Source organism: Amia ocellicauda, chromosome 9 (genome assembly GCF_036373705.1).
Source record: "Amia ocellicauda isolate fAmiCal2 chromosome 9, fAmiCal2.hap1, whole genome shotgun sequence".
Classification (NCBI taxonomy): Eukaryota; Metazoa; Chordata; class Actinopteri; order Amiiformes; family Amiidae; genus Amia; species Amia ocellicauda.
Genome location: NC_089858.1, coordinates 3,190,216 through 3,202,460, shown reverse-complemented (window position 1 = coordinate 3,202,460; position 12,245 = coordinate 3,190,216). Strand labels below are relative to the sequence as shown.

The 12,245-nt window shown below is 46.4% G+C and overlaps 2 protein-coding genes across 4 annotated transcripts in view; one reads left to right on the top strand and one right to left on the bottom strand.

Annotated features, from left to right (window-relative positions):
* Positions 1–822: 822 nt before the first annotated feature.
* Positions 823–8,162, bottom strand: spaca9 (sperm acrosome associated 9). Its single transcript, XM_066712657.1, has 4 exons — positions 8,041–8,162; positions 5,392–5,569; positions 3,399–3,601; positions 823–2,840 (listed from the first exon to the last, which is right to left on the bottom strand). The coding sequence occupies exons 2-4, from the start codon at positions 5,533–5,535 to the stop codon at positions 2,516–2,518; spliced, it is 672 nt and encodes a 223-aa protein (XP_066568754.1). The 5' UTR covers positions 5,536–5,569; positions 8,041–8,162; the 3' UTR covers positions 823–2,515.
* A 332-nt stretch (positions 8,163–8,494) lies between these two features.
* The window catches only part of ak8 (adenylate kinase 8), a 41,320-nt gene continuing 37,569 nt past the window's right edge, over positions 8,495–12,245 (top strand). The window contains exons 1-3 of one of the 3 annotated variants that reach the window (XM_066712656.1): positions 8,495–8,548; positions 10,656–10,785; positions 11,359–11,443. In XM_066712656.1, the coding sequence (XP_066568753.1) occupies positions 10,702–10,785; positions 11,359–11,443 (169 nt within the window). In that variant the 5' untranslated portion in view covers positions 8,495–8,548; positions 10,656–10,701. Of the gene's footprint in view, positions 8,632–10,222; positions 10,484–10,655; positions 10,786–11,358; positions 11,444–12,245 lie in introns of those variants that run through there. The other 2 variants (XM_066712655.1, XM_066712654.1) reach the window with 2 other exon arrangements.

The window sequence follows — 12,245 nt, the reverse complement described above, 5'->3', positions numbered from 1 at the left end:
AGTGGGCGCTGATCAAGGCCCGGTTCCTCCCTTTGTTGTTTGCTAAATGCATTCAGATTGGATTCGCCGAAGCCGCTTCCAATACGACACAAACGGCCCGGCTGACCGATTCTCGCTCTGCGGCTCGGCTCCATCACACTCTGACGCAAATAAACAACAAACGTGATAAAGACGGACGATTTCCCCTTTGATCAGTTTCACACTATGATTGCCTTTTCCATCTCTGGAGCCGAGCATGAAATTGTAATATTGTGGCTGAACCTTGGCCGACCTCCATAACTTCAAAAGGAGTTGCACAATTAAACTTGTAATTGTTGATTTGCTTCAGCTGTGTGTGCGTGTGTGTTATGGTTTCACGCTTGGATTATCTTTCTCGGCCCATCTCTGAAACTGCCATCCGGTCGGGGCCCAGCCTCGCACTCCTGTCCAGGTAATGAAAATGGCATCTGTCTCTACAGATGTTTTAATGATAGATGTGATATATGAACACTGTGGTCCAGCAGCGAGTATTTTATTTTCTTTATTTTAAGGTAAAAGAAAATACTCAGCTTCTTGTGCTGCACTGTCAGTTTATATCTTCTTTATTTGGAAGGATTTACTCTTGTGGATCGAGTTGCCAGACCAATCTGTCTGTCTACCTCCAATTCTGGTTTCTTTGACGGGTCCATTTATACTAGAATAGTGATATTTGTAATTCACAGTTGAAATACACAGATTCGTAAAATGCTGTTCTAGGTTTCTGTTTAGAACATAACAATCGCTCCAGTGTTCTCGACCTGCGCAGCAACGCTCGATGGCACAGTAAAGACCACATCACAGCAATTTTACTTGATTTGAGTCTTTATTCAATTAAGGTTGATTTCATTCCCATTTGCTTATAAAATAAAATTGTGGCTATACTTCTAAGAAAGTGTTTCCTATGTGCAAACTATATAAACACACAATTCCTTTATTCTAACTTTTTTTTATTATTATTCTGGAATTTGAGGTTCTGGATTCAAGATTATTATGTGAATGACTCCTCTAAAAAGTGTGGCAACATTGATTTGACCAGGGATAGGGTCTGCAGGGTGGAAATGTTGACCACTGCACGTCTGGGAACTCCAGTTGGGAATCTGATCCTCGCTTAAGGAAAGCTAACCTGTGGTGGGCAGAGGACCCATGTTATACTGCAGCACAAGGTGGCCGGGGGCAGCGTGGGACACTGAGATACGATTTCAGATTTGAAATTCGTAGCTCTCCAATGAGCCATAGCAACACATGCACACGGCTCCCACTGAGGGGGAAGGAAAACATGGAAAAACCACAAATGATCACATCTGGTCATCGATTCCACACCTCTTCCAGGAAAGTAGGCGAGACGTCGCTCACCGAAGCTCACGCGCTCCTGTTCTGTAACTATAGCTGACAGCCTGTCGCAGCCATGCGGTGCCACACTGGGGAGAACTGTCTGTCTGTCAGTGCATTTGAGTGTCTGTTTACAAAATGTCAGTAATTGGTTCGGAGTTTGATCTGAGGTATCTGCCAGGGAAACCAACGAAATCTGTTTATGGTGACTGGCAACCAAAAGACTTTCTCTGCATACAGGTCATAGGTGGACATGGTATTGTCCCAAAAAGCAGCATCATAGCACACAGTATTGCTCTTTTAAAGTGACACCCATAGACCAGGTTTCGCCATTAATACAATTCCACTTTTCTGCCTCAACCTGTTGCTTAATTTGAGTCGCTCTAGTTCGCTGTGCTCAGACATTAAACACAGATTTGATGTTACCTTGTGCTGCTGTTTAATGGAGTTTTAAAGTGAAGTTCGGGAGGAAGAGCGACCCAATATCTCACACCTGGCCGCCGCCTGAACAAGCAGAAGTATCTGCCGATACACGCGCTTTCACAGGTTGGCTGAAGCCCCGAATCGTGGCGTGTGTGTGTCAGGACCACGGTGCAGGACGCAGTGGACTCCCTGGGTTATCTAGTGCCTAGTTGAGTCTTCTGATCGACGCTGTATGGGAGCCGCAGTCGGTGTGTGGGGTCTCGCCCCCCTGCCTGGCACGGTTAGTGATCGAGATGTCAAGAGCCAAATCCACAAAGAGCTCTGCTGTCTGTCTGTTAATGGAGGATGTCTCTAGTCGCCTGTCATAGCACTGGATCTTTTCCCTTCCTAGTGGAAACGATGTCCCCGTATATCGAAACTTCAGTGTAATGACCGCGTCTGAAATAAATGGGTCAATGTGTTGCAATACAAATAGTTAATGGAAATGGACATTGCTTAAATTAAACAATTACCTAGCAAAGCCCAGGAAGATGTGATTTATTGTAAGGCTGTACCTAAATCTCTGTGGTTTGGATGTATTAGAAAGGACAGACCCTTATGGATACTCATGGAAACCATACTGCCACACGGGCACTGTGCTGCCTCTTGAGAGGAGAAGTGAAGTCGCAGCGCGGGCACGATTAATATTCCTATTTCTCTTAGTCAGAAATCAGCGCTGCTCTAAGAGTTGAACGCAGGAAGCCCCTCAGCATTTATTTGTGCGCCCAGGAGGTCTCCAGGCCGGCTTGCCCATGTGCCAGCCGCCCGGAGCCTTGCCGTGGGAGTGGCCGGGGTGCTTGGTGACACGCCCGTTGTAGGAGGTGGGCCGCTCCTTGGTGACGCTGTTCCGGCGGTCCAAGCTGGGCTCTGGAGGCGGGTGGGACTCCGATGCCACCCTCTTCTTGTAGGCGCTGGCGCTGGACGTGGCCTGCAGCAGGAGCTCGTGGGCCAGGGGCAGCAGGCTCACCACCCCCCCGTAATAATTCCTGGCCTCGTCGCAGCTCAGCCGGTTCAGCTCGTCGTGAGGGTAGCTGCGGGGAATCGTCACACAGATACACGTGCTGAGAACCGCTCCAACGACAGAAAACTAATTTGACGATTCGTTTAGTTTGATGTATGTTGATCCTTCTACACTTCTTCAAGCGGGTCTGTACTCCTATACTTTATCTTTTCAGATGGGACTGCAGTGCCACCCCCTCGTAACCCCGGCCGTCCCTCGGGCCTCTCTGGGTTTCTTGAGGTTCAATCAGTGGTCAGCAGCCTCAGGATGCACCACTGACTGAGTATATCTTAATTAACAGCATGTCAAACTAAATGAATCGCCAGATCACATTGTTTCAAACGAGTGCTGTGGAGACTTTCAGGTACAGCTGTACAGGTACCTTCGCAAGACAACAGCGTCCCATGTCCCAATTTTCTGAGCTTTATCACTTCCCCTTAATTCCCAAGACTTTCCTCTCATTCCTACCCTTCATATAATATGTTAACCCCCACGTTTAAACATCCCTCGTGAGGCTGTGATGTAAACTCTGTGCTCCAGTGAAGGGTGTGGACTCTGAGCAGTGTCACGGCCGGGCCCATCCACTCACTGTGCGCGCAGGCCGGCGATGTCCGTGCTGGGGCTCAGCAGCGTCCGGCAGGCGTCCAGACGGTCATCGACGGGCACACCAACCGGGCTGCGGGCCTCCAGGAGCTGCAGGGTGCCGCTCAGCTCATTCACGATGTCCAGGAACAGAGCGAGGACGCGGCGGTCTGTGGCGTTGCTACAGTGGTTTTCCAGGTAGTTCTGGACCTGCATGGGCGAGGATGTATATGGTCGTTGTCAAAATAAGAGAAAAACAAGTGACAATACGATACTTAACATTGTATCGATAGGGTTATATTAACCCGTCTCATCGAAACGATTGGGCGCTGGTCGTTTCCAGACCCTGAGCTGGAGATGCAAACACTCTGTGCTTTTGACTCACAGCCCTGGGGGTGGTGTGGGCGGGGGAGGACAGGGTTGTCAAACTCACAGCGCTGCGCTTTCTTCTGGATTTGGGTCCAGCCCAGATCTCCGCTAATTAACCAGACTGGTTAAAATAGGCTGGATGTGATTACCACTGCAGGCTCCAACAGGTTGTGTATGTAGTATCTCAGGAGTCAACTGCAATCTTAGGCTATAATATGTGAAATTAATAAGAAAATGTGTATATATAACATATAAGTGTGCGTGTGTGTGTGTATATATGTGTATATATATATATATATATATATATATATACACTCACCTAAAGGATTATTAGGAACACCATACTAATACTGTGTTTGACCCCCTTCAGAACTGCCTTAATTCTACGTGGCATTGATTCAACAAGGTGCTGAAAGCATTCTTTAGAAATGTTGGCCCATATTGATAGGATAGCATCTTGCAGTTGATGGAGATTTGTGGGATGCACATCCAGGGCACGAAGCTCCCGTTCCACCACATCCCAAAGATGCTCTATTGGGTTGAGATCTGGTGACTGTGGGGGCCAGTTTAGTACAGTGAACTCATTGTCATGTTCAAGAAACCAATTTGAAATGATTCGACCTTTGTGACATGGTGCATTATCCTGCTGGAAGTAGCCATCAGAGGATGGGTACCTGGTGGTCATAAAGGGATGGACATGGTCAGAAACAATGCTCAGGTAGGCCGTGGCATTTAAACGATGCCCAATTGGCACTAAGGGGCCTAAAGTGTGCCAAGAAAACATCCCCCACACCATTACACCACCACCACCAGCCTGCACAGTGGTAACAAGGCATGATGGATCCATGTTCTCATTCTGTTTACGCCAAATTCTGACTCTACCATCTGAATGTCTCAACAGAAATCGAGACTCATCAGACCAGGCAACATTTTTCCAGTCTTCAACTGTCCAATTTTGGTGAGCTTGTGCAAATTGTAGCCTCTTTTTCCTATTTGTAGTGGAGATGAGTGGTACCCGGTGGGGTCTTCTGCTGTTGTAGCCCATCCGCCTCAAGGTTGTACGTGTTGTGGCTTCACAATAGCTTTGCTGCATACCTCGGTTGTAACGAGTGGTTATTTCAGTCAAAGTTGCTCTTCTATCAGCTTGAATCAGTCGGCCCATTCTCCTCTGACCTCTAGCATCAACAAGGCATTTTCGCCCACAGGACTGCCGCATACTGGATGTTTTTCCCTTTTCACACCATTCTTTGTAAACCCTAGAAATGGTTGTGCATGAAAATCCCAGTAACTGAGCAGATTGTGAAATACTCAGACCGGCCCGTCTGGCACCAACAACCATGCCACGCTCAAAATTGCTTAAATCACCTTTCTTTCCCATTCAGACATTCAGTTTGGAGTTCAGGAGATTGTCTTGACCAGGACCACACCCCTAAATGCATTGAAGCAACTGCCATGTGATTGGTTGGTTAGATAATTGCATTAATGAGAAATTGAACAGGTGTTCCTAATAATCCTTTAGGTGAGTGTATATGAGAGAGAGAGGGAGAGAGAGAGAGAGAGAGAGAGAGAGAGAGAGCATGAAACTCTACTATGGCCCTGTGGGAAACGGCAGCTGAGGGGGCGAGGCGGACCTGTGCGACGGAGGAGACGGGCTTGGTGCGGTCGTGGGCGAGTTCCCGGCTCCGCTCGAGCGCCGCCACGAAGGTGAACTGCTGCTGCTTGAAGCGCCGCCTCTTCTCCTCGATGGCATTCAGGTTCTCCCGCACCTCGTTCATACTGGCCCATCAACTGCCTGCGCTCGCCGTAGACCTACACACACACACAATCCCATGGGTGACTTCGGTTGGTTGGTGCATTATGAGTCTTTGGTTACTGAATTAAATCGAGTTGTTGGGGGCGCTTTGAATGTTCCCGTTCTGCTGATCCCAACAAAGGCAGCAACTTGTGTGTGAAGACCACAAGCTTTAACTCTTTAAATCACGTCTAACTCGGTTGCTAATGGAAAGGAACCCATACAAACACACAGGAACCCAACCCTTGGGGAGAGGAACTGCTCCACCCATGCAATAATCAGTCCAGTCCAGCTAAGCAACGCATACATTTATTAGCATTACCACTTGCTCACTGTCAACCTTTTGGGTTTTAACTTCTAGATGTGTGCTTGTCCGGTGTACTGCCATCCAGTACCTTAAGTTGTATCTTGGACCGGCCCAATTGCACGACAGACTGTACCATGAGTCCGGCTGACTTTCACTAAAGCACTCGCTGCAAATCAGATTGTGTCTCGACTGTGCTTTGCCGGAAATTCACGGTCGTTGTGATTTGCATCTGTGTGATTTTCAGGGGAACCAGGCAATGGGGAAGGTTCATTTGTACACACAGCAGATCCCCATTTGTCTCGCACATAAGAAATAAAAGGAAAAGTAGAGCAGATGCAATAACACCAAACCGCTCCATATCTGTCAATTGCCACCCAGGGAGAAGAGTGCCTCGTATTCTAGGCGTCAGCCAGCAATCGGGACCCCAGGGAGCGCTCGCAAATTGCCCTGGGAACTGATATTAAATGACTAAATTACTCTGCTTGTTTTGACGGCGTTGTAGCGAAGGGATAAAAGCTCTTGTTTGATGCAACAGTTTCTAAGGTGTGTGAAAACATTGACAGCAGAGAGAGATTTCTGCATGGCTTAATAAAAACTTCATTTTCTCCCAGTCAGTTATTAACTTTGTGGATTTGTTTTCCCTCCTCCTCTGCTTCACTGACTGAAACACTAAGATAGCGCTGGCTTTGACAGAGTCTAGGCCCCTCACAGCTTCTCCTTTCCTGCAGCTCTGCATATTCGGTAAAAAGATGTTTCGTACTTGGTTACTGTTACCATATTAGAAGCTCCATTAGAAACTATTCTCACTCCCAGTCTGTGTGCTTTTGTCCCAAACGGCGCTGTTCGTCTCATGATACAATAGATGTTTGCACTCGTCTCGGCCAAGTGCACTAACTTGTCAGGTGTGATTAATGACATTGTGACAAAACGTGCGTGCTAAGATCCAAGATTCATCGTCCTAGATTCATTTCGGCTCATCAAAGTGGCCGAAACACTTAAATTGTCCACAGTGGTTTAAAATGTGATATATGGACTCATTTCCACTAGAACAAACAGACATTCACTCCCGCAATTTATGATGTTTGTAAGAAATTATGTTCACAAATTTGCGACGTCCCCTTTTCTCTGACATAAACACACTAGACTGGAAACTTCAGCTTCTAGGTAAAATAATGTGATGTGTTGAGAAATAAGATGTTGATCAGCAGGGGGTGGGAAACTTTACAGGTTGCTTGAAGCTGACAGCGGAGTCATTTATTGAAGGAACCTACAGTCAGCCCTACATGGCTGGATAACTTGTTCCAGACTCCCACAACTCATGGCGTAAAGAACTGTTTTCAGTCCTAAAACCACCTGCTCTTCATTCCCAGCCTGGCTGCTGTTTAATTATTGCAGCTGATGCAGCTCGCTGAGTTGTTGATGTTTTGGAGGATTTGAAAGAAATGATTTTTAATCCCCCTGTACCTGTGTAAACATTATCTTCATAAAAATAATAACATTTCATAGATAATTTGAATCCCGCGCCTCGCTATTGGCTGATCTCTAATATTTCTAATTGCTTAATTGAGTTGACCTGCCTAAGTGTACAACGCACTGCTTATTTTATATATACATTGATAAATAATCAGCCCATATGGACGAATATCCCGTCTTTCTCTTTGATATCGACCCACTACTGGATAAAGAGGAAATCTGATCTCTGACTATATGCATCTATAAGAGATATCAATCTATCTATATATTAGAGGAAAAGCAGCAGATCGATATCGATTTAAATATACCAAGTTCCTCTATAAACCTCAACTTTTATGTGATAACACGTCATAATGATCATAGCATCACTGCATTGAGAATGATCCATTCATTAAACAAGAGACACATTGTGCTTTTTGTGGAAAAGTGCCGTGTTATATTACTGTACAGTAAAAATGTCAATTAAAATGAAATTGTAGATGTAGTTTTTTTTAGCTTTGATGAAAAGTAAATGATTAACTAACGAAAAATAATTTGGATTGCGATTAAACCAGCAGTTACGCTGCAATGTGAAACACAACGCACCCAAAATAAACGTCTCACCTCGCAACGCATTCACCAACAATTGTACAATATCGCAGCGGCAGCCATCACCGCTTGGTCGCAGATTACACGAGTTGTTTTAAACGCACAATAAACCCCGCTTACCGTCGGAGAGGTTATCGGCAGCGCTGCTGTGCTTTACAGACTGATGCGTGTTTGTGTGGAAGCCCGGGGCTGCGGGACGGGAGCGGCGCTGCGGGGCTGCGGGGCCGGACTGAGGAGCTGAGGGGCCGAGGGGCCGGGCTGAGGGGCCGAGGGGCCGGACTGAGTGGCCGAGGGGCCGGGCTGAGGAGCTGAGGGGCCGGGCTGCGGGGCTGCGGGGCTGCGGGGCCGGGCTGCGGGGCTGAGGAGCTGCGGGGCCGGGCTGAGGGGCTGAGGGGCCGGGCTGCGGGGCTGAGGAGCTGCGGGGCCGGGCTGAGGGGCTGAGGGGCCGGGCTGCGGGGCTGAGGAGCTGCGGGGCCGGGCTGAGGAGCTGCGGGGCCGGGCTGAGGAGCTGCGGGGCCGGGCTGAGGGGCTGAGGGGCCGGGCTGAGGGGCTGAGGGGCTGAGGGGCTGAGGGGCCGGGCTGCAGCGGGAGAGGAGCCGGGCTGGCGGCACTGTTGACGGGTATCCAGGTGACTCGGCACCGTCACTTGGCAGCTGTTTTCACTTTAGCAACCTCACACTTTGCAGACACGTTTCCTTTCCCACGCCAAAGGTAAACTCGCAATGCCAGCTAAATCTGCAGGCTGTGCGTTTAGTATCCGCCAGCTGCGTGTTGGGCAGATATTAGGCAGGAGTAATAAGGTGCTACTGCACAAAGACGCATGTTGTACCTTACTTCATAAATACTAATCACAATGTGTCCAAGGCACAGAAAAGTAAAGTGCAAAATGTATCTTTCTACAGTAGCAGATTATCCTACACTGACAAAATTATTGAAGCACAATATGCTTATTTTAATTCTACTTCTGTAATTAAAATAAATTGTCAATAGACTGCCGAGATTGTATCTGCTGAGCGCCTATTTTAGTATCATCTGCAAATTTGACAAGTTTGCTAACAATCCCAGAGTCCAGATCATTAATATAGATTAGAAACAGCACAGGCCCTAGTACTGATCCCTGTGGAACTCCACTAACAACCTCACTCCAGTTAGAAGCAACTCCTCTAATCGACACCCTCTGTTTCCTAGACATCAACCAGTTCATAATCCATCTACTTACATTACCCTGAATGCCTACAGCTTCCAATTTGAGGATCAGTCTTTGGTGTGGAACCTTATCTAAAGCTTTTTTGAAATCTAAGTATATCATATCATATGCTTTCACATGATCTACAGCTGCAGTCGCATGTTCAAAAAATTCTAATAGATTAGTAAGACATGATCTGCCTCGTCTAAACCCATGTTGAGTATCTCCAAGAATATGGTTTTCATTAAGATGCTCCTCTATTTTCTGTCTAATCATTTTTTCCAACATTTTACAGGTGATGCAGGTGAGACTGATTGGTCTGTAATTTCCTGGCTCAGTTTTGTCCCCTTTCTTGTGGATTGCTATGACATTTGCTGTCTTCCAGTCAGTTGGCACATCCCCTGTTCTAAGTGTCATTTGGAATATTTGACTTAGCGGCCTATAAATAATTTCCCTCATTTCTTTAAGTACTGTTGGAAATATCCCATCTGGCCCAGGTGATTTGTTTTTAATTCTGCTAGTCGCTTTAGTACCTCCTCCTCATTTATCCTGATCTCTCTTAGGGTTTGACTGGACTGGTTGTCAACCTGTGGCATGTCATTTGTCTTTTCTTTTGTAAAAACCTCTTTAAAATACTCATTTAGAACATTTGCCACATCTTGTTCGTTTTCCAGGATATTTCAATTGTTGCCCTTTATCTGTTTTACTTCCTCCTTTATTGACCTCTTGCTGTTGTAGTATTGAAAAAAAGCTCTTTGCATTGGTTTTAGCTCCAAGAGCTGTTTCTTTCTAGTTCCCTCTTTGCTTTCCTGATCCCTTTCTTAAGATCCCTTTGCAGCTCAACATATTATATGTATTTTGTTTCGTCTCCATCCCTTTTGTATGTGCTATACAACATTTTCTTTTTTCTATTAAAAAATGTATTACAAGCATTATATACACTTCACAGAGCCATGTGCATGTCAGTGTGCCGGGCTGCAGTGGACGGGTTTAAATCAGTGTGATCTGCGCACTTTGATGACGAGTACACAACGTCGCTATGAACCGAGTCGTGTCCGCAGTAGCCTGTAGCGGCGTCCGAAACCGACCCCTCCACTGAGTAGTGCACTATTTAGGGTGTCGGCCATTTTGTTCCCTCACTGCTGAAATATAGTGCACTCACTGCCAGTCACTAAATAGGAAATAGTGAACGAGTGAACAAGTGTGCCTGTGTGATCTGCGCACTTTGATGACGAGTCACCGTCCCTAGCAACCCGCGCCTGTTTGCGGAAGTGTTGGCCGGTGCGCTCGAGTCTCCTCCCGCTCAGCTGCTGCGCTTCTGCTCTGACATTTAGCGGTGAAAGTCCTTATAAACTCTCCACAGACAGGCCTGGGGAGGTTTGTGACGCTTTATTGGAAAATATGTTGATTTCGTGTAGCACAACACAGACCTTTTCGTTGTTTTGTTTTTTCCCAGAAACGAATTTGATTTGTTACTTTTCAATACTTCGTGTTTGGCTTACACTTACAGGCATCCCATACAAACGACAACATGTCTTTCTCTCCACAGCGTTTTGGCCACTTGTTGTGTTTAAAGTGACAGCTGTCAATTCAAGATGGACGCAACGACCAAACCACTGAGGATTCCTCCTGAAATGGCCGTGTATGCGGAGGAGAAGGAAATCTATGATTTGATGGAGGTAGGCTGGGCATGAAACCACAGTCACAGTCAGTCTGAGCTCATGGTGAAGGTCTGCCCGACTGCACTGGCGGTGCGCTGTGGGGGAATCCGATAAAGTGCATAAACTGAGTGGCAGATAAATATCACTGATGAAAACTCTGAAAGCGTTTGGGTGAATGCTAATAAGCTACATCTCCCTCCCCTGTGCGCTTGATCACGCAGAGCTACACGAGTCCAGTAATTTAAGCCATCTGCAGGGCTGACACCCATCTCTTTAGAGCAGGGGTTTTCAAACCGGTCCTGGACTGCCCCCTGCCCTGCTGGTTTTTGTTCCAACTGAGGTCTTAATTGCTTAATTGAATGGTATATTGCTTTGTTAGGGCAATTAAGGATTCAATTAAGCAATTAAATCCTCAGTTGGAACAAAAACCAGCAGGGCAGGGGGTACTCCAGGACCGGTTTGAAAACCACTGCTTTAGAGTGATGCAGGTCACTTGCCTAAATAAATTGTTGTTCAAAGAAATACAACTATTTCTGTTATGCAATGGAAGATGTATTTCACCGATCTCACCTCGGTTCCTCCCCACTGCAGTCCATGCTGACCCAGCTGATAGTGGACAGACCCGAGGATCCCATTCAGTACCTGATAGACCTGCTGAAGAGAGACAGCATGGAAGGCAAGTGCCAGAATTCAGTCGCTTTAAATCCTTCCTGTGGCCAGTGGACTGAATCCTTTGGGATAACTGCTTGGCGCATTATCAATCAATCAATCAATCAATCAATCAATCAATTAAATAGTTTTGCATATAGCCATGAGATGAACAAAGAGCTTAACATTAGTACAGTCCATCCCTGACTGCCCCAATAGATCAGGTGTTTGTTTGTTTTTTCCTTTACCCGCCACATGTACTATGAATCATTTTCTGAACTAGTCCGAAAACAGTTGTTTTAGGTTTTAAAGTGAATCACCAGAGGGCAGTGTTGCTCTTGATGAGAGACGAGCAGCTGTTTTCATTCACAGCCACAGAGACTTGACTTGCAGTTGTGTTTGTGTTCATACAGATACACTGTACATTGATATTTCAATAACAGCAATTTTAATTCTATGTATCATTGGGCCACTGCAGACAATTCAGCCTCAGCTTCAAATGAGCAGAGCTGCACTTTTCACCTTGTATAAATTAGTATCCCAATCATCACACAATCTCTAGTCTGTACTTTTGTATTTGTATGAGATGCAAGCTTAGACCGAGTTAGACTTCTGTAGAGAGCACAGCGTTTGAGTGACAGCTGCAGAATCAGGCTTTTAAGACTGCGGCAGAAACCTCTGCGTGACATAACTGCCGTCTTCTGCTGGCAGCTGTAAGTGCTGTGGTTTGAGAGTCGGCCGTCCTCGATGCACGATTATCTTGAATGTCTTGTCCTTGATTTTGTTTGGCCTTGAATCCCTGTCAAGCCTTGTGTGCTCAGGAACAGATT

Excerpts from the sequence above, each read along its gene's own strand:
- spaca9 (XM_066712657.1), bottom strand. The coding sequence starts at position 5,535 with ATGAACGAGGTGCGGGAGAACCTGAATGCCATCGAGGAGAAGAGGCGG. Across the intron at positions 3,602-5,391 it reads CCGTCTCCTCCGTCGCACAG|GTCCAGAACTACCTGGAAAA; the intron begins GTCCGCCTCGCC and ends TCGCCCATGCAG. Across the intron at positions 2,841-3,398 it reads ATCGCCGGCCTGCGCGCACA|CTACCCTCACGACGAGCTGA; the intron begins GTGAGTGGATGG and ends GATTCCCCGCAG.